Source organism: Pogoniulus pusillus, chromosome 41, assembly GCF_015220805.1.
Source record: "Pogoniulus pusillus isolate bPogPus1 chromosome 41, bPogPus1.pri, whole genome shotgun sequence".
Taxonomy (NCBI): domain Eukaryota; kingdom Metazoa; phylum Chordata; class Aves; order Piciformes; family Lybiidae; genus Pogoniulus; species Pogoniulus pusillus.
Genome location: NC_087304.1, coordinates 169,881 through 187,941, shown reverse-complemented (window position 1 = coordinate 187,941; position 18,061 = coordinate 169,881). Strand labels below are relative to the sequence as shown.

At 59.0% G+C, this 18,061-nt stretch overlaps 3 protein-coding genes across 9 annotated transcripts in view; 2 read left to right on the top strand and 1 right to left on the bottom strand.

Moving 5' to 3' along the window:
- The first annotated feature begins 766 nt into the window (after positions 1-766).
- DOHH (deoxyhypusine hydroxylase) lies at positions 767-3,805 on the top strand. Of its 2 annotated transcripts, none has more exons than XM_064175388.1 (5): positions 767-844; positions 1,272-1,617; positions 1,955-2,031; positions 2,250-2,487; positions 3,335-3,805. In XM_064175388.1, exons 2-5 carry the CDS (start codon positions 1,344-1,346, stop codon positions 3,649-3,651), a joined length of 906 nt encoding a protein of 301 aa, XP_064031458.1. In that variant the 5' UTR covers positions 767-844; positions 1,272-1,343; the 3' UTR covers positions 3,652-3,805. The 2 variants fall into 2 exon arrangements, with proteins under 2 accessions (XP_064031458.1, XP_064031457.1); XM_064175387.1 differs by lacking the exon at positions 767-844 and adding an exon at positions 999-1,079.
- Positions 3,806-7,858: 4,053 nt separating this feature from the next.
- On the top strand, positions 7,859-8,873 carry SMIM24 (small integral membrane protein 24). The gene is made up of 2 exons (XM_064175389.1): positions 7,859-8,533; positions 8,712-8,873. The coding sequence occupies exons 1-2, from the start codon at positions 8,214-8,216 to the stop codon at positions 8,797-8,799; spliced, it is 408 nt and encodes a 135-aa protein (XP_064031459.1). The 5' UTR covers positions 7,859-8,213; the 3' UTR covers positions 8,800-8,873.
- A 1,056-nt stretch (positions 8,874-9,929) lies between these two features.
- NFIC (nuclear factor I C) overlaps positions 9,930-18,061 on the bottom strand; it is a 47,169-nt gene continuing 39,037 nt past the window's right edge. For 5 of the 6 annotated variants that reach the window (XM_064175380.1, XM_064175377.1, XM_064175381.1 and 2 more), the window contains 2 exons: positions 17,653-17,738; positions 9,930-15,745 (listed from right to left, as the gene is read on the bottom strand). In XM_064175380.1, coding sequence (XP_064031450.1) covers positions 15,728-15,745; positions 17,653-17,738 — 104 coding nt within the window. In that variant the 3' untranslated portion in view covers positions 9,930-15,727. The remainder of the gene's footprint in view (positions 15,746-17,652; positions 17,739-18,061) is intronic. The other variant, XM_064175382.1, reaches the window with a different exon arrangement.

Sequence of the window (18,061 nt, the reverse complement as noted above, 5' to 3'; positions counted from 1 at the left end):
AGGGGCAGAGCACTGATTTGCCAAGAGCTGGTACCAGCTTGGAGGGAAGCTGCATCCACAAATTCCCACTGTGCTGCTGCTCAGGGGAGCAGCAGGGGAGTGAGCTGAGCTGCCCGAGTCTTCTTGCACCTCTCCAGAGCTGTAAGTCTATGGCTTGGCCCCCAAGGTCCCTCTCTGCATCCTACTGGACAGCTCTTTCTGTCAGGACCTCTGAGCTGTGCTCCCAGTCCTGCTGCAGTGTAAGTAGAAATACGCAGCTCTGCCCCTTGTATCGGCTCAGAAATCGGGCGGCCGTGGTCATCCACAGCCTTCCTGCCGCAGGTAGGAGCCTGGTGACCCGCTGTCTTCGCAGTGCCAGGAGCGAGGGCTCCTCCATCACCACTCTGCTGGAGGGCGGTGGGCGGTAGAGCAGCAGACACGTCCTGGTGTGCCACCCTTCCCGCGGGCGTAGGACCTGCTGTGTGCAGCTGGAGCACGAGAGGCAGAGCCCCGGCCCGGGATCGAGCGTGAGTGGCCGACGGCTCCCAGCGCCGCAGGTGCCCGCAAATGCATTAAGCGCCTCGGGGCAAGCTCCAGCGGGGAGCGGGCGGCAGAGCTCCGAGGAAGGAGGCGCCCCGGGGCGGGGCCTCTGGAGGCCCTGGTCTCCAGCACTGCTTACGCTGCTTTGGACGGCCGCAGGGGCACAGGGGGGTGCGGGGGCAGAGCAGAGGCTCAGAGGGCAGCGCTGGGACCGGGGCGCAGCCCCCGCGCGCCGCTCGCGGGAGGGGCGGGAGCAGCAGCGGCCCCGCCCCGGAAGTGCGCGAGGACCTGCTCGGTCACGTGAGCAGCTGCATGGCGGCGCGCGGTGAGTCTCCACTTCCGGTGGCTGCGACTCGACTCGGCCGCCCGGGCGCGGCGGCGGTGTGGCGGTGTCCGTGCCCGTGCCTCTCCCTCTCCCGGGGGTCCCGTGAGCTCAGGGTCGGTGTGGCGGTGTCCGTGCCCGTGCCTCTCCCTCTCCCGGGGGTCCCGTGAGCTCAGGGTCGATGTGGCGGTGTCCGTGCCCGTGCCTCTCCCTCTCCCGGGGGTCCCGTGAGCTCAGGGTCGGTGTGGCGGTGTCCGTGTCTCCCCGGGGATTCCGGGAGCTCGGGGTCGGCGCTGGGGTCTGATTCTTCTTGGCCAGCTGGCACAGAGCCGAGGCTTGCCGGCTCCTTTGGAGCACGCTCTTGGCTCAGGCCTGCCCTGTCCGCGGCGGCAGCCTCCATGGCACTGCCTCATCCTCCTCCTCTCCGCAGGAGTGTGACAGCTGGAGCCCCGCCGGACACTTGCGTGAGTCCCGATCCTGCCCTCTCTGCCTGCCCTGGGCCATGGTGACAGAGGAGGAGGTGGAGGCCATCGGGCGGACGCTGACGGACGCGGCCCATCCCTTGCCCGCCCGGTTCCGGGCCCTTTTCACCCTGCGCAGCCTGGGCGGCCAGGCGGCCGTGGCCTGGATCAGCAGAGCCTTTGGGGACAGCTCGGCGCTGCTGAAGCATGAGCTGGCCTACTGCCTGGGCCAGATGCGGGACGAGGCAGCCATCCCCGTGCTCATTCGAGTGCTGGAGGACACCAGCCAGGAGCCCATGGTCCGGCACGAGGCAGGTAGGATGGCAGCTCCTGCAGCACTACGTGCCAGGGAAGGGTCCAGCCTGTAAGGCCTTTTGGGTACTTTCCCCACCCCATACCAGACAGTTTGTGATGGCCTGGTCCAGCTTGGGCATTGTGGTATGGAAGAACCACATTCATGGAACCACCTCACCACATCCCCTGGCTGGCCTGGTTGTTTGAGCCTTCCCCTTCCTGCTGGCCAGGCTGACTCAGTTAGGATCACTCAGGTCTGTTTTCCCACTTCAGAGCCCAGTGAGGCTTTGTCACAGAACACAACAGGGCCCTCCTCACACAGACACCTGAGTAACGTCCTGACACATCTCTCCTCCAGGTGAAGCCCTGGGTGCTATTGGGAATCCTGATGTGCTGGATATCCTCAAACACTATTCAGAGGATCCTGTGGTTGAGGTGAGGCTCTTGCAGGGGTGGTTTATTTCCTCTAGGGTGCAGTGCTGCTGGTCCAGGAGGGTGAGGCAGGTCTCTTCTAGGCAGCCTCTGGCTGTGGACAGGGACACCATGAGCTGCTTCCTGCTGCATGCTGGCACTCAGCTTCTGAGAAGCCCTGGGCACCTTCCAGTGCCAGGTGGTGCCATCCCACAGCCAGAGCTATGTTTTGGTCCCCACAGGTGGCAGAGACATGCCATCTGGCAGTGAGGAGGCTGGAGTGGCTGCAGGAGAACAAGCAGGAGCTGAGCACCAGCCCCTACCTCTCCGTGGATCCTGCTCCCCCTTCTAAGGAAACAGATGTTGCCAAACTCCGCCAAACCCTCCTGGACGAGTCGTGCCCACTGTTTGACCGCTACAGAGCCATGTTTGCCCTGCGAAACCTGGGGGGCCAGGCTGCTGTGCTGGCTCTGGCAGATGGTAAGAGGCAGTGTGGGGCTGCTTGCAGCCTCCTCTCACTAGGTCTGTACAGGTTAATCCAGGACTAATCTGTCCCAAGTCCGGGAGTGCCAGAGCTGTTGGCTTCTTGGATTCTTCGTGGGTTCATTTGCAGAGAGCTGCTGTCCCCCTACTTGTTTGCAAGAGCCACAGCTCCCTCACTGTCCTCCAGGCCCCATTTCTCTGTGGGTCTTGATGGGCCAGGGCACAGACTGTTGTTAGCTTGGAACCAGGCAGTCTGGCCTGGTGTCTTCTGGTGGGACCTGGCCTCAGGGTTTCAGGGTCCTGTCACCCATCCTGGAAAGTCACCGACAGCCTCATCCGGGAGTTTTGGAATAACTCTGAAGATGAGATCTAAATTCTCCTGAGTGGAGATGGGGCAGATTGCAGCCCAGGAACTGTTAGGACCCACGCCCCCAGCCCAAGAGAAGTGGACAAGGCTCTTCAGCTGCCTGGGGAGAGCTGCGGGTGTGCAGGGATCAGTGAGCTCTTGCTACAGCTGTTCAGTCCCATATCATTAGGGGGCTTGTGGCTGTGCTGCCAGCCTGCCCCAGGCGTATCACCCTGGTGGGTTAGGGCCTGTGGGCAGCATGGGCTCCCTAGAGCAGGTGAAGGTGCTGCCAGCTCTGCCAGGATGGCATGTGGTGCAGACACTGCTCCAGCTGTGCAGGGTCCGAGTGGGACAGCCTGTAGGCTGTGGTTCTGGGGTGGTGACCGCCGGCAATAAGCCATGGGCCAGTCTGCCCCGTGGCTTCCCCTCGGCTTTCGGTTAGGGGGCTTCGGCCGCCAGGGTGCGGTTTGGGAGCGGCTCCCTCTGGCCTCCCCGCAGGGTTGCGCTGCGGCAGCGCCCTCTTCCGCCACGAGATCGGCTACGTGCTGGGCCAGATGCAGGACGAAGCCTGCGTCCCGCAGCTGACGGCAGCGCTGCGCAGCCGCACCGAGAGCCCCATGGTGCGCCACGAGTGCGCTGAGGCGCTGGGTGCTATCGCCCGCCCGGCCTGCCTGGAGACCCTGCGCGCCTTTGCCGGCGATGAGGAGCGGGTGGTGCGGGAGAGCTGCGAGGTGGCCCTGGACATGTACGAGTATGAGAACAGTGCCCAGTTCCAGTACGCCGATGCGCTCCGCAAGCTGCATGCCGCTGCCTGAGCCCCGGCTGACGGGCGCGCGGTGTTGAGCCACCCGCGCCCCTCCTGCTGCCGTGGCTGCCTCGGTCAGTGTGCATTCCTGCCTTTCATGCAGTGGAGCTGGAGAAGGACCAGGATTTGCTCTCTGGAACAATTAAAGCCACCTTCCAAATATAGACTGAACTGCTATTTCTCGCCCCCCCATTTCCTGGATCTGCTCCTTTTCTCTTGCCAGAGCCAGCACTGCCTGCCCGCAGCCTGGCTTGAGGCTGGGACTGGGTGGGCTTTGCTCTGCACGTTGGAGCCTGTTGCAGCTGTGTAGGTCTCAGGGCTGCTCTGTGCTTGTGCTGCTATGGCAGCTCATTGTGAAAGAGCTCTGCTCTTCCTGCTTGAGCATTGCTGGGGGGCCAGGGCAGGCTTTGGGCGCTTGCTCTTGTAGGATTGTACCAGTGCAATGCCTCAAAATCGCCCTTGGTGCTGGGGCTGAGACAGATCTCTTCTTGCCTCTGCCGTGGAGGAGCTGCTGTGGATTTGGTTTCTCCTGTCGGGGCAGGCCAGGGCTGTGCTTGCAGCAGCTTTGCCCTGGGATGGGAGCTGTTTCATGGCAAAATTTGGAGGATTTGGCTGCACTTTTTCTTTCCGCAGGGAATGGCTCTGCTGCTAGGGCTTACAGGGTGAGGCAGAGCCTGCCCAGACTTTCTCCCACATCTAACCAAAACTGGGAGATCTAAGGCTGGTGTCTACTGCCATCACCCAGCACCCTAACCCCCTGCACAGCATAGGCACGGAGGAGCTGGCAGGGAATAGTATGTTTGCGGGGAGCTCCCACATGAATTGAGCTGAGATTCTGCCCTTGCCCAGATGTGCAGTGCACCCAGTGCTGCATGATTGGGCTGGGGGGGGGGCTGGGGCTGACATAATAGAATCACAGAACAAAGTAATTTAAGTTGGAAAAGACCTTTAAGATCAAGCCCAACTGTAATGGGAGGAGATAGCACAGGGTGGGGTCCCTAATGGCATGGGTTAAATCCCACATCTGTGTCCATAGGGTGCATTAGAAGCTCCCACACTGCTGGCAGAGAGGCCAGTGAGGTCCTGCTGTGCTGCAGGCATCCTCCTGAAGGAATTTTTCTCCTAACCAGAGTGTCCTTAGGAGTTGTTCCCAGGCTCAGTTCTCTTAGTCCCTAAAAGCCCCTGTGGCAGCCAGCTCATCTGGCCCAGGTCAGGACCCCATGGAAGGGGTTTTAGATGGGGATGTGACCAATTTCAGTCACCAACCTGATGTTTTCACACTGCTTTGGAGTCAGCAGCTCTTAGGGGTTTTGCCTCCCTTACCTCAACCTACACAGAGCCCAGGTGATGAGCAGGACCCATCTGGCACTGCCAAGCTTCAGAGTGTCTCTGCGCCCTGTGGGTGGTGGGGCAGAGCAGTGGGATGCACTGTTTCCCCCAACAGTGTTGTGAAAGGGAGCTCACAGACCCACACCAGGACTTCCCTGCTGCACGGCTCTGGCACGCTGGCAGCTGGCAGCACCTTTCTCTGGTGTTTACCAGTCCCTTTGGCCCTGCTTATCACCCTGGTGCTTCCAACCCTTGCTCTGCTGCTGTCTGGCATTTCCACAGGTGACTCACTCAGATCACGCAGAGTTGTTTCCAAATCTTTCTGCCCCAGCATTTACCTCTGCTACCCTAAAGGCCTTTTAAGTCCAGATTGGAACAAAACCAGCATTTTTGTGGCCAGGATCTTGCCAGGGGCAACCTGGGTGCAGTAGAGCCAGCGTGCATGCTGGGGATGGAGGAGGGCCTGGGCATTAAGACTTGACTTGGCACCGAACAGTTGTGCCTGGCCAAGGCTGCTGCTGGTCTGGACCCATCACCCCACTGAGGCTTCTCTCCGTCGCTGCAGGAGCAACACTGGGCACTGGGGTGTTGCAAACAGTGGCCAGCATGAAGCCCTGGGAAGGTGACATCCCTTTGCTGTGAGCTGCTTCACTGTTACTGGGCTCTGCAGCAAAGGGGCCCTTGTGGGATAACCTCAGAGTGAGGCTGCAGCAGCAGCCATCTCTTCTGCTCTGCACTGCCCGGTGCAGAGGGTGCTGTGCCTAGCACAGAGGGTGCTGTCCTCTGAGGAAGGGCACAGCTGCTGGGTTTCACACTGTCTGCCTAGGGGACCGAGGGACAGCTGAGGCATTTAATTAAGCTGGCAAGAGGAGGGGGGAAGCCTTGAAGTGTCCCTCTCCATCCCTGCCTTTGGGGGTTCTTCAGCTGCAGCTCATTCCCCACTTCTGGAGGTATGGAGGTAGCTGCAGTGCTGCCAGAAGGGCAGATTCTGGGGAGCCTGAGCCATATTGGAACCTAGACCAAGCCCACTGGAGATGTGCCTGGATTAGCAAGGACTAAACTGCTTCCCCCAGACACTCTGCCCTTGGGAAGGCTTCCCCACTGCCCACAGTCAGTCTGCCACAGACACTGCCACTGGCCATGGGAACCTCACTGTCACTGTGAGCTGCTGGCTCCAAGGAGCCTTGCAGACCCTGATGCCACTTCTCTGCAGCTTCCTGTCCAGCAGAGGCTTTGATGTCTCAGGATGGGGTGTGTTGGGAGCTTACAATGGCCTTTGCAGAGGGCACCTTACTGTCCAGCACTGGGGTGGCATGGGGACCATGGCACTTGCTGCAGTCTCCCCTCAAGGAGGATGCAGTGCTCTATGTGGACTACAACCCCCCTACCCTGGACAGCATCCACCTGCCTCGCTGTGTCCTTTACCTGGTGATGGCAGCCCCCCTGCTGCTGGTGGTGGCATATGCCATTGTGGGGCATCTCACCAAGGACCTGGCACATGACTTTGCTGGTGAGTGCTGCCCGGAGCAGGATGGAGACTGGGGGTCAGACAGGGGCTAGGGGAGTCCCTCTAACTCCTGCCATGGTGTGGATGTGCCACTGACCATTCCGTCTCTGCCCCTCAGACTGGGCATTCGGGCCCAAGACAGAGGAGAAGGCAGTGATGGATGCAGGGACTGTGCTGGAGGTGGAATGGCTGGAGGAGGGGGTTCTGACAGAGGGGAAGCCAGAAGGTGAGGGATCTGACATCCTGCCGGGTATGAACATCCTGCTGGCACAGCTCCACCTCCTTCACTGGCTCCCATGAGAGGAGGTTCTAGGGCCAGGGGACCACACCGTTGGCACCAGGACCCAGCAGCTGTACCCAGCCATTAGGTCAGAGCATGGCCTTCAGACTCTGGTGCAGGGGTGATACTGCCTGGTGTTGGCACGTGGCTTCACCATCCCTGGCACAGCCCCACATGCTTTATAGTGGGGCTGATATTGCTCCTCAAATAAAGCAGCCTGCTCTAGCCCCTTTGACGTGCCACTTAGCCAGGTGTGGGCATGGGGAGGTGGCAGGCCTGGGACCCTCAGTGGATCTGTGCCAGCGCCCAGGCATGTGCAGGTGCCCGTGTGGACAAATACATGGGTATGTAAAGGTGAGTGCTCAAGGGTGAAAACCACTGGCATGGGGACACCCTGGGTGTGGGCACAGACACCAGTGTGCACATGTGCACATGGGAATGTAGCCACAAGTGCCCACAAGGAGGCCATCATGTGGCAGAGCAGGGGCTGCGGGGGTGGGATATTGGCCTAGATATGCCCCAGCATTGCCAGGGGGGATGGAGTTATGGTGCCCCATGAGCAGATTGTGATGGGACAGTAGGCAGAGTGGGCACTCCTCCACATGTCTGCCCACCCACCCATCTGTCTGTCTTCCATCCCTCACTCAAGTGCCTTAGGGGTGGACCCCTGAGCACAGAGCTGTTGCAGTGGTCCATGAGGTGGTGGCCACTGGATGTGGCAGGGTCCTGGTGGCTGAACTGGGGCAGAGGTGCCACCTCCCAAGAATTACAGGAGCCTTGTTGCCATGACTCTGATGGCACTTGTCCTCTTGAACCCAATAAAAGCTGCCTGCTGGCCTCTGGTCTAGAGCACAGCACCTGCATTTGGCCCCAGCAGCTGTGCAGCAGACGAGCCCACCTCAGGGTGCAGGATCCAGCCGTGCTTCAGCCCTCTACCGGCCTCTGAAAATGCCAAGGGCAATGCAGCCCCTCTCACTCCTGGTCCTGCTCGTCCTAGCTGTGGCTGCCCAGGGACAGGCCGGTAGGTGCTCTGCAGTCCCCTCAAATCCTTGTGCCCTGGGCTGCCCTGAGGGGAGGGTTGGCTGATGCCCTTGGGCATCAGATCAGCCCCTGGGAGCCCTTCCCAATAGGGTCAGTCTGTCCCAGTGTGCTGGCAGCAACCATTTTGGGGGCAGAGTAGAAAGATTTGGATGCCTTTACCTGCTGTCCCCAGTGCTCCCTACCATGCCAAGCACCCCCAGGGACAGGTTGGTTGTGTTGAGGGCAGCTTCCTCAGCACCAGCAGGATGCTTGGGGAAGTGGCAGTGAGCATCCTGTATTCCCAGCATCCCCAGTGCCAGGCTTGGCACAATCAGGACCCCGCAATGGGGAGGTTCTGTCACCTGCAAGATGGGGTTCCCTTGAAGCTGCCCCCATTCCCCTCCCTGCTCCCATCTCCATCTGCCTCCCTGTCCCTATGTCCTGCTGCTCAGCCGTCGGCCCCAAGGAGCTGCAACCCTGGCTGGTTGCCCTCACGGCCGTTGTCATCTTCCTCTTCATCGTCTTCGTGCTCCTACTCATCAACCGGCTCTGGCAGATCAGGAGGCACAGGTGGGCCTCTGTAACAGGGCACCTGCCTTGGCCTGGGGGTGCCGGCCCAGGAGCCGCAGGGTCTTGCCGTGCCCGGGGCTGGCCGCACGGTGCTGTGGGTGGGGCCGAGCGCCCCAGGGCACGGCTGAGCCTCTCTCTGCCCCGCAGGAAGCGGAGCCGTCACCAGGAGGTTCAAGGCAGTGGCAGGTACCACGGCGTCAGGTGCTGCGGAGCTGGCGCTAGGCCTCGGCTCCCCGCTGGGGATGGCCACAGGATGGCGGTGCCATGCGTGGGCAGCTGTGACCCTGGCATAGCCGAAAGCGGCAGTGGTGTGCCAGGGGACCGGGCTGGGACGCCTCGCTCATTGTCGCCACCCTCCCGGCAGGCTGGAGCGGGCCGACCGCGCCACCCCAGCGGCCGAGGACAGCGACGAGAGGAGCGGCGAGGAGAGCAGCAAGGTCACGGCCTTCTGAACCGGCCGCGCCTGGCGCCCGCGGGGCCCGGCCTGGGGCACCACGCCTGCCGCCCCGTCCGCAGGGCGCCGGTCCACGCCGGGGTTTGCACAGCGGCCGCGGGGCGGGAGGGGTGGCGAAGGGGAACGGGAAGGGTCCCCCCTCCGCACCGCCCGGCCCTGGGCTTGCAGGCGGCCCCACCCGGGGGGGGCAGGGGTTGTCCTCGGCTGTACCCCAGTAAAAGTCCCCAGCCCGACCCGGCCTGCCGCGTCTGGTGTCACCGTGCCGGGGGTGGGGCTGTGTCGCGGCCTCCGCAGGGCTCCGTGCCCTCAGGATGGAGCCCCCCTTGCTGCCTTGCTGCCTCGCTGCTCAAGAGCGCTGCGTGCGGGAACACCCCTGGGTGCGGTCGGGGACAACGGCGGGTTGCTGGCAGGTGACAAGCTGCCCGGTCGAGAGCTGCTGTCGTCTGTCCCCTGAAACGGCCCGACCCGGCCGTCCTGCCCTGCATTTCGGGGGTTCTGGAAGACCGCGAGTGGGTGTCATGGAGGATCGGGACAACCCGGGGGGGGGGGGGGGGGGCATTGGGCCTCGGCACCCACGGCTGTCCTGAGCAGCGCTTCGGCATGGGGCCGATGGGGACCGTGGCGGCAAGGCACAGCTCTGGCCGACGATGTCCTGTGAATAATGGCAGTGGCGTCACACAGGTGAGGTGCTGATGTCCACCTGGCCGAGGTCTTGATCTAGAGGCGGTGGCAGCTGCACGCTGTCCTCATGTAAGCCCGCGGCGGCACCCACCTGTGTCCCTGTTCCTGCGTGTCCTCCCTCATCACCTGCCCCGGCCCCACCTCCGGGCCATCCAGCGGGGCAGTGGAGTACTTCAAGCTGCTGCTGCTCCTGGCTGCCACCCTTGACAACTGGGTGAAGAGCACCCAGAGCAGTAGGCACCCCCTGCCCAGCACAGATCTGCTTTAGCACAGCCCAGCGCTCCCTCCCTAGCTGGGGCACCCAGCTCCCTCCCGAGGGCCGCGAAGGAAGGAAGGAAGGGCAGAGGTAGGCTGGAGTTGAAGCATAGCTTGTTTAATTTTTATACATTTTTCTTTTTGTCTTTTTTTTTTTAATGTGTGTGTGTCCGTTTTTTGGGTTTTTTTGTGGGTTTTTAATTTTTTTTTCTTTTATTTTTTTTTTTTTTTTTTTTTTTTTTTCATAGGGAAGGGGGAAAAGAAACCCCACAAAGCCCAAACAAACCCCAACCAAAAGAAAGCTCCAAAAGGAACAAAACAAACGAAAAAAAAAACCCCAAACAAGCCAACATCCCTCCCAAAAGGCCCAAATCCCCCCCCGAAAGAAAAACAAAACAAACCCAAAAAAACCCACAAAACAAAACCCAAACCCAGAACCCCAAATCCGTAGTCAGGGTCAGTAACTGTATGTAGGCAGGAGCGGCGCTATCGGTAATGGCTGCGTACAATGGGTATAATCAATATCGTGAAGCACCAGGGAGGGGGGCGGGGGGGCATGCTGGGACTGGGGAGGTTGGGGCACGGCTGAGGAGGGGTTGGGGAGGGTCAGGCCCCGGCCCGCGGCCCTGGTGCGCTCGGCGGGTGTGTAACGGCTGCGGCAAGCGAGAAGCAAAATCCGGCTAACTAGTAAAATATAACTGCGGGAGGGGCGCCCCCCCCGCCGGCGGAAACCCCCCAAAAAGCGGCCGAGGGCAGCCGGTGGCGCGGAGGCACTGCGGCGGGATTTTTGGTATGGGTGAGTCGTGGTCCTGCCGGCTGCCTCCTCAGCGCCTTTTTGGGGCAGTTTCTCCCCTTTTGCCGCTCTTTGCCCGGGGGTGGGTTTCTCCCCTCCCCCCACCTTTCTGCTCCCGCTTTCCCGTGAGCATCGCGCGAGGCATTCACGGACACTGCTGCTGGGGGGGCACCCACGAGTGCTGCCCGCCCCAACCAGCGGCAGGAGGCTGGGGGACAGAAAAGCAGCAATTCCAAAGTCAATGTAATAAAGAAGAAGGGAAAAAAAGAAACAAAACACCACCAAACAAGACAGACAGATATATATATACACACACATACATATGGGGAGTATATATATATATATATATATATATTCCTTTGCACTTTAAAGTACCTTAATTGTGTGCTGGCCAGCAGGGAGCTGTGTGCCCACCTCCGCCCCTGCAGCCCCATATATATATATGTGGATGTATATATATATATGTACAGGTTATTATTTATTATTACGTCACAAGGACTATTTTTAATTAATTTTTCAGCCGACGAACCCAACTAAAAAAAACAAAACAAAACCAAACCTCTAGGAGAGACTGTAGTGCATGAAACCCCCGCGGGAGCCCCGGGCGTGGCGATTGTCGAGAGGACCTCCCCTCCACCCCCATCCCCATCCTGCCAGGGGTTCTCCCCAGGGCATCCCCACTGATGGGGTCTCCCTCCGCCTTGCGCCCACCCCGATTGTGACCACTGAGCCCAGAGGCTGCGAGAGGATTAAAAGAATAAGGGAGAACGATTTAAAAAAAAGAGCATAAAACTTTAGTGGTCGTCCCCCCCGTCCCCGCACAGCCGGTGCCCCCCAGGGAGGGGTTCGGGGGCAGTTTGCATATTCCCTTTGGGCTGAGCCGGCGGGATGCGGCCTCGGGGGTGATGAGTGTCGGGGGAAGCAGTGCAAAGACGCCGGGGGTGACCCCCCCGAACGGGAAGCCCCCAGGTCGACCCCCCCCTGCTGCCGAACTCTGGGCTGGGGGATGAGTTGGTGATTTTTTTTGCCTTGTTTTAAAAATTTTTAAGGTGCTTTTCTTGCCGAGGGCGGGTTTTGGGAAGGCTGCGGTAGCAGCCCTGCCAGACGCGCTGCGGATTCCGAGGGCGAAGGCGGCAAAAGAGGGGGCGGGAGGGGGACCCTGCTCGATGCAACCGCGGGACCGAGGATTCCTCGGGAGTGGAAGGCCCAGGCCCGAGGGGCGCCAGCGTCCCTCGTCTCCCTCCGGGCCCCACGATCGCCGGGAGTTGGCCTTGGGTGCCCCCCGCTCCCCCTCGGCTGGCTGTCACTCTGCTCTGCTCAGAAATGCCTTTTGCAATGTTGAGGTTTTTTTCTTTTTCCGCTTCGACCTGATCCTTTTCTATCCTTAAAACTTTTTTTTTTTTTTTTTTATAATTCTATTTTAAAAATTTCTTTCCCCCATACTGGACGCTCCCCTCCCGCTCCCGCCGTTGCATTGTCCTTGCAGAAGTCAACACTGCACCATGCATCAAGAGTCTCCCAAGGATGTTCCCTGCCCTCTGGTAGCCTCAGCAAACCACAGCGGTGGGCAAGACTCCAACGGGACACGACCCCCTCCACCGCACAACCTCCCAGCTGAGACTTCTAGACACCAAAGGAATTAAAAATCAAACGCTGGTGACGACGCTTCTTCGCTACAAAGCAGCAGCGACATACGGTGCCACCCGCCCATTGGTGTCACGACCCGCGGCAGTCCTCAGCCCTCGGGAGGCTGGGGAGGGTCACCTCTCTCTCCGCCCGGCAGGATGCTTGGGCTTTAAGGCAAATTCTGGATTTCTGGGGGGTGTTCTGACCTGCTTTGGCGGTTGGCACAGCACGGAATAAATAAAGTGTCGGCGAGAGGGGATCCTCCTCTTGCGACTTTATTCCTTGCGCCAGCCGGACCCCCGGAGATGAACCCGATGGAGATGGAGAGGGAGGGGGCTGCGACCCCCCCTGACACCAGCGTAGGCGGGGGTGGGCACAGATACATTCAGACGGGTCCATTCCTGTCGCGGGAGCAGCTGGGGTGAGCCCTCCCGGCCCTTCACCCCACCCATTAAAAAGAGGGAGGGGGAGGGGATCGTCCCCAGGGGTGTGCGGGATGCTGTGACCACTGTAAAGGCATAGCCATGGAAGTCTCCATCCCTGGTCCGCCCCGTGGGTACCCGGACCGTGTCCTCCTCCACCCTGCCATGCCTGGATGGCTGAGTTCTCCCAGTATTAAGGGGGGTGGGGTGGAGGGGTGTCCCTACTGCCTCCCGTCTCACTGCCTTTGGTTGCCATAAGCATAAAAAACCAAACCAAATACAAACCAAACAAACACCAAAACCAAAACAACTCCCAAAAGGGAAAGAAAAAGGAAAAAAAAAAAGAGAGGTAAAGCCACGGGGTGGCCGGACCCCCCCGCCGGACCCCCCTTCGCCGGCGCAGCCGAGCGGCTATTGCATATTCCGGTGTGTTGGCGCAGAGGATGCATCAGTATTACCAACTGGAAGACTTTTCCGAGGGGAAAAATTGGTTGAACAACAAAAAAACCCAAACAAATAAAACCAACAAACCAACAACCAAAAAACCGAGCTCATACTAGAGAGAGAAAAGGACTTTTCCGGCCAAGAAGCCATGCAGGAGGCGAGGGGGGGGCAGCCGCCCCCGCTCCCCCGGGCCCCCGGGAGCCCCGGGCATGCAGCGACTCCCTCGTGCTGATATCGGGTCCGGTAATACTTTAGTCATCGAAGGCAAGGCACATCATGTGGTATAAAATGTCGTGCAAATCAGGAAAACATGGAGTTTTTTCTTTTTTTCTTTTTTTCTTTTCTTCTTTTTTTTTTTTTTTTTTTTTTTTTTTTTTTTCCGACGGCTTTTTAAATACAGATTTGTCTGTGGGGTTTTTTCTTTTTCTTTTTTTTTTCTTTCTTTTTTTTCCATCTCTTTTGCTAAAGTGGGGGGAAGGTAGAGCCGGTTAATAGAGTCTGCCATGCACAGCATCAGCCATGGGCGGCTGGGTAGAGCCAGGTCACCAGATCCTGTTAAAGCACCATGCAGTTTGTCCTTTTTTTTTTTTTTTTTTTTTTTTTTTTTTGCCCCATGTGTTTCTTTTCTTAGATCTTTAAAAAAAAACCCCAGGTTCCCCTCTCTGCCAAGCACTTTTTTGGTGGGTGGTTTTTTTTTTCTCTTTTTTTTTCCTTTTTTTTTTTTTTTTTGGTGGGTTTTCTTCTTTTCTTGACCTTTTTGGTTACTTTTTTTTGTCTCCCAGGATATTCTGTGTCAGCCCTTTCTCCGGTGCCAAGCCGTGGGTGGGCAGGATCCAGTCTTGCTGTGCCATCCCAAAGGGGTGGAAAGTTGAGGGGGGGATGCTGGGATGGGGGCTGTGATGTTGATGGTCCACGGGACAGTTCTGGGGGCCAGGTGAGTGGCAGCAATGGCCTTGGTGACATTCACTGCTCCAGGACATCCCACGGTGCCTGCTGTCTGTCATGAGCCGTGAGGTGTTCCCTTGCAGCATGGGCTCCATAGGTACCTTTGGGGGCACACCTAGGACCTCCTTCATGGCTGCTACCATCTCATTGGAGACGCTAGGGTGCCTTCGTCATCCTCCTCCTCCTTGCCTTGGCCACTGCATGGGTCCGGGTCCCTCTGATCTAAGGCACTGCCAGGTCCCTGTGTCCCCATCCTGCCGTCGTGTGGGACACTGGGCACTTCCTCCATCCAGAGGCTCCTCCAGGGGTCCTGAGGCCCTTCCCCGACACAGTTCAGGCACTTGACACGGACTGGGGGCTTCGTGGGTCTGGCTCTGCCCTCTCTTGGACTCAGGCTCCTTTTCTCTATCCTTTTGTTTTACAAAAAACAAACACCCCAAACCAAAACCCACCAAATCAGCTGGCCCAACAAGCCAGTGCCAGGGGCTCTTCCTCCTCTTCCATCTTCTTCGCCTCTTTTTTCGTGTTTTTTTCTTTTCTTCTTTTTTCTAATGACAATTCCCTCTTAAAAGTGCATTTCCTACAAAATGTGCAACACGAGCGCGCTGCTGCCCAGCCACCCGCCACTGTCCACAGGAATGCATAGCTCAGACACACAGATGCAGGCCCCACGGACATGCAGGGGGACACAAGGAGACACACAGGGCCAGGCGATGCATACAGGGGGACGAGGAGGGCATTGTGGAGAGATGGCAGCTGGTGCCCCTCCCTGTCGGTGGCAGCCTGGCTCCTGCTGGGACCATGATGAGGGCATACCCATGCTGTGTCCCCACAGGAATTGGTTGAGCTGCCACCATCTCCAGCTGTGCCCACACACCCTTGGTGGCCCCAAGCCCTCTCCTCGTGTTGCATCTGCTTGTGCCAAGTCGAGCTCAGAACTGTGCCACCATTCACTGCATCACCATGTCATCACGTCACTGTATCACCTCATTACCACCTCACTGTGCCACCGCAGCATGGCACTGCCCATCCCCAAGGTGCCTTCATAGCATGGTGCCTGCCACTGCCCCAGTGGTGAGCACACATGGCCACGTCAATTGGGAATCAGTGGCAGAGGTGTCCCCCCCCCCGACTCCGCTGCACCCACCCCAGCCCCAGGGCTCCCCCGTGAGTCTGCATGGGGCCAAGGAGAGGTGACAGGAGGGGGTTGTTCTACTCACATAGAGGAAAGAATGAGGGTTAAGACCTGTTTGCATATCTGACCCTCCGGCGAGTGGCTGGCAGGGCTCTGACGCCACAGCCCTGCTACCACTCCTGGGAGCATCGCTGGCGCGAGTTGTGTCAGGTCTCGGCGTGGCGCCAGCTGACAGGGCAAAGAACTGTTTTTTCTTTTTCTTTTTCTTTTTCTTTTTCTTTTTCTTTTTCTTTTTCTTTTTCTTTTTCTTTTTCTTTTTCTTTTTCTTTTTCCTGCTGCTTTGTTTTCTGGTGTGTCACCAGGGTGGGGGGAAGGTCCTCCTGGGATGGGCTGTTGTTTTGTTTGCATTTTTTTTTCCTTTTTAAAAAAGTTTGACCCTTTTCTATCTTCCTTTCCCTCGCTCATTCCTTCGGCTGTGGGTTTAGCTTGGTGTCATCATCGTCATCATGAGTCTTCACTCTCCGTCGTCACCGCAAGGCTGGGCCTGGTGCTCGAGGACGGGGATGTTCCCCTGGGGGTGCCTAAAGCAGAGGAGAAGGGAAGCGAAGGGGCGGCACGGCGGCGGTTATCCCAGGTACCAGGACTGCCAGGAGAGAAAAGAGAGGGTGGCATTAGTGCCTTGTGCCCCCGAGACAGCTGTCCCCACATTCACCCTGCTTGGCTTGCCTTGCTGCCCTTCATGGGGCTGGTATCTCAGTTCTTGCATTGAGTTTGTCAGCTACCTGTACCAAAGTCACTCACATCCCCCTTTGTGGCTGCTCTCTCTGTACCTCCATGGTGAACGTGATGCTCCTCGGGTCCCGTGTGGGGATGGGTGGTAGGTGGCAGAGCTGGGGACCCTGTGAGGTGGCCCCTTGTCTCCCTCCCATTGTCTTCCCTCTGAAGCCCCAAGTCCAAGTTCGTCCCTGATTACCTCATGTCTGGTTTCCGTTGGCAACAGACAGCTCAGTGCTGCCGCTTCCCTTAACCCTTCCTGGACTTGCCACACATGACCCAAGAGCAGCAGGTCTTAGCTGCCCCTTCCGGGCACGCAGGCACCACTTTGTTTACTCCATCCCTCAGCGTCCCCGTGCACAACATCCCTGAGCCCTGAGGAGGCTCCTGGAGTGTGACCAGTCTCACAGGGAGTCTGAGGCTGTGAGTGCCTGTGACCCTTAGGGTGCTGTGGGGTGCAGAGAGCCTGGCACCCTGATCTTCTGCGTTCCTCCAGTGCTGCCCCATGTCCGCTCTTTAGGGACTTCTGAGGTGCACATCCCACTGCACTCTGCCCATGACTGGAGAAACTAAGACAAGGCAGGGGAGTGTACTCAGAGCTGGGTGCCCAGTGTTTGCCCCCTGCTACGGCATAGCACCCTTAAGTGTCCCAGCACACAGTCCCTGCCCCCACAGCACAGCACAGTGTCCTTAGTAGTCACACCCAGTAGGTGCAGCAGCCCAAGATGCCCCTGGCACGATGCATCCACACACCCATCCTATTGCCCTGGCACTGGTGTCATCTGCCTCCCAAAGATGCTCCTGCTGGGACCACTGAGAGCGGCCAACTCATACCACAAGCAAGGCAAGGTGCAGGAGCTCCTGCCCTAGCCTCATGGCACTGTCTGCGGTGCTGGCACTGGCTCACGAACGATTGGCTCAAAATTCCCCAGGACTAATGAGAAGGCCCTGGAAAGGCGCAAGCTGCCTCCTACTGTGGCTGGCAGGCACAATTGGGTGAGAATGTTGTGCTTGTGCCCACCTGGAGATGGGGCACACAGCCCCAGTGCCCTTGTTAGGGGATGTTGTGGGTACATGGGCAGTCTGGCTGTGCCACAGTGCCATGTAGGGTACAGCTGGAGCCTGGTGAGAGAAGGGGAAGGTGCCATCCACAGGCACAGCAGTGACTCCTCTCTACCCTGGGGGACCCTTAGTGGCCCCAACCCACCATCAGTGCCTGAGGTCTCATCACAGAACGTCACGTGGCGACACCCATGGTGGGGATGCCATGGCAGTAATGCTCATGGTGGCAACAACCAGAGTGGTGATGCCAAGGCAGTGATGCCCACAGCAGCAATGCCTGCAGTGGCAGTGCCAGGGCAGCAATGCCGTGGTGGTCATGCCCACAGTGGCAACAGCAGAACCCATGGCACTCATGCCACCACAGCAAAGTCATGGCAGCAATGCCATGGTCGGGATGCTTACATCAGCAATGTCACAGCAGTGGCGCTTATGATGCTTGCAACAGCCATGGCCATGGTGGCAGTGCCTATGGCAATGATGCCACAGTGGTGAAGCCCATCATGGCAATGGCCACAGTGGCCATGCCCCTGATGGAAATACCACGGCAGCAATGCCATGGCAACAGTCTCATGTCAGTAACACCATGGTGGTGATACCCACAACAGTGATGCCTGCAAGAGCCATGCCCACAACAATGATACCCACGGCGATGCCACGGTGGTGGTGCCCTGTATGAGGGCAGCAGGGTCCCCCCAGCACCATTCCGGCTCTCACCTGTGCCTGATAGATACTCCCAGGATCCCTTGGTCCTAATCCCACGAAGGAACGGTTCGCAGGGGGCGTGCCTGGTGCAGAGTAGGCTGGGGAACAAACGAGAGCTCATTAACGGCGCTGCCGGAGGCACTGCCACTGCCCCCCCCAGGCCAAACCCGGCCTGCTCCCTGGCGCTGCTGGGACGGGCGTCCCGGGCACCCGGAGCCGGCGGCCGGGCAGCAGCCCTGGCTGAAAAAGTGAGTGGAGGTTGGGGACGCTGCGGTGCCACCTGTGCCTGTTCACTGTTAGGGCTGGCTGAGGAGAGCGAGATGCCACAGGGTGCAGGCACAGATGGGTGCTGCCCTTCCTTGCTGGTGCTGACACTTTCCGAGCTGCCATGGGTCAGATGTGATGGGAGCCACCACCTCCA

Coding starts and splice junctions, on each gene's coding strand:
- SMIM24 (XM_064175389.1), top strand. CDS start 8,214: ATGTCCTGCTGCTCAGCCGTCGGCCCCAAGGAGCTGCAACCCTGGCTG. Junction 8,534..8,711: donor GAGGTTCAAGGCAGTGGCAG/GTACCACGGCGT, acceptor CCCTCCCGGCAG/GCTGGAGCGGGCCGACCGCG.
- DOHH (XM_064175387.1), top strand. CDS start 1,023: ATGTGGCGGTGTCCGTGCCCGTGCCTCTCCCTCTCCCGGGGGTCCCGT. Junction 1,618..1,954: donor CATGGTCCGGCACGAGGCAG/GTAGGATGGCAG, acceptor TCTCTCCTCCAG/GTGAAGCCCTGGGTGCTATT. Junction 2,488..3,334: donor TGTGCTGGCTCTGGCAGATG/GTAAGAGGCAGT, acceptor GCCTCCCCGCAG/GGTTGCGCTGCGGCAGCGCC.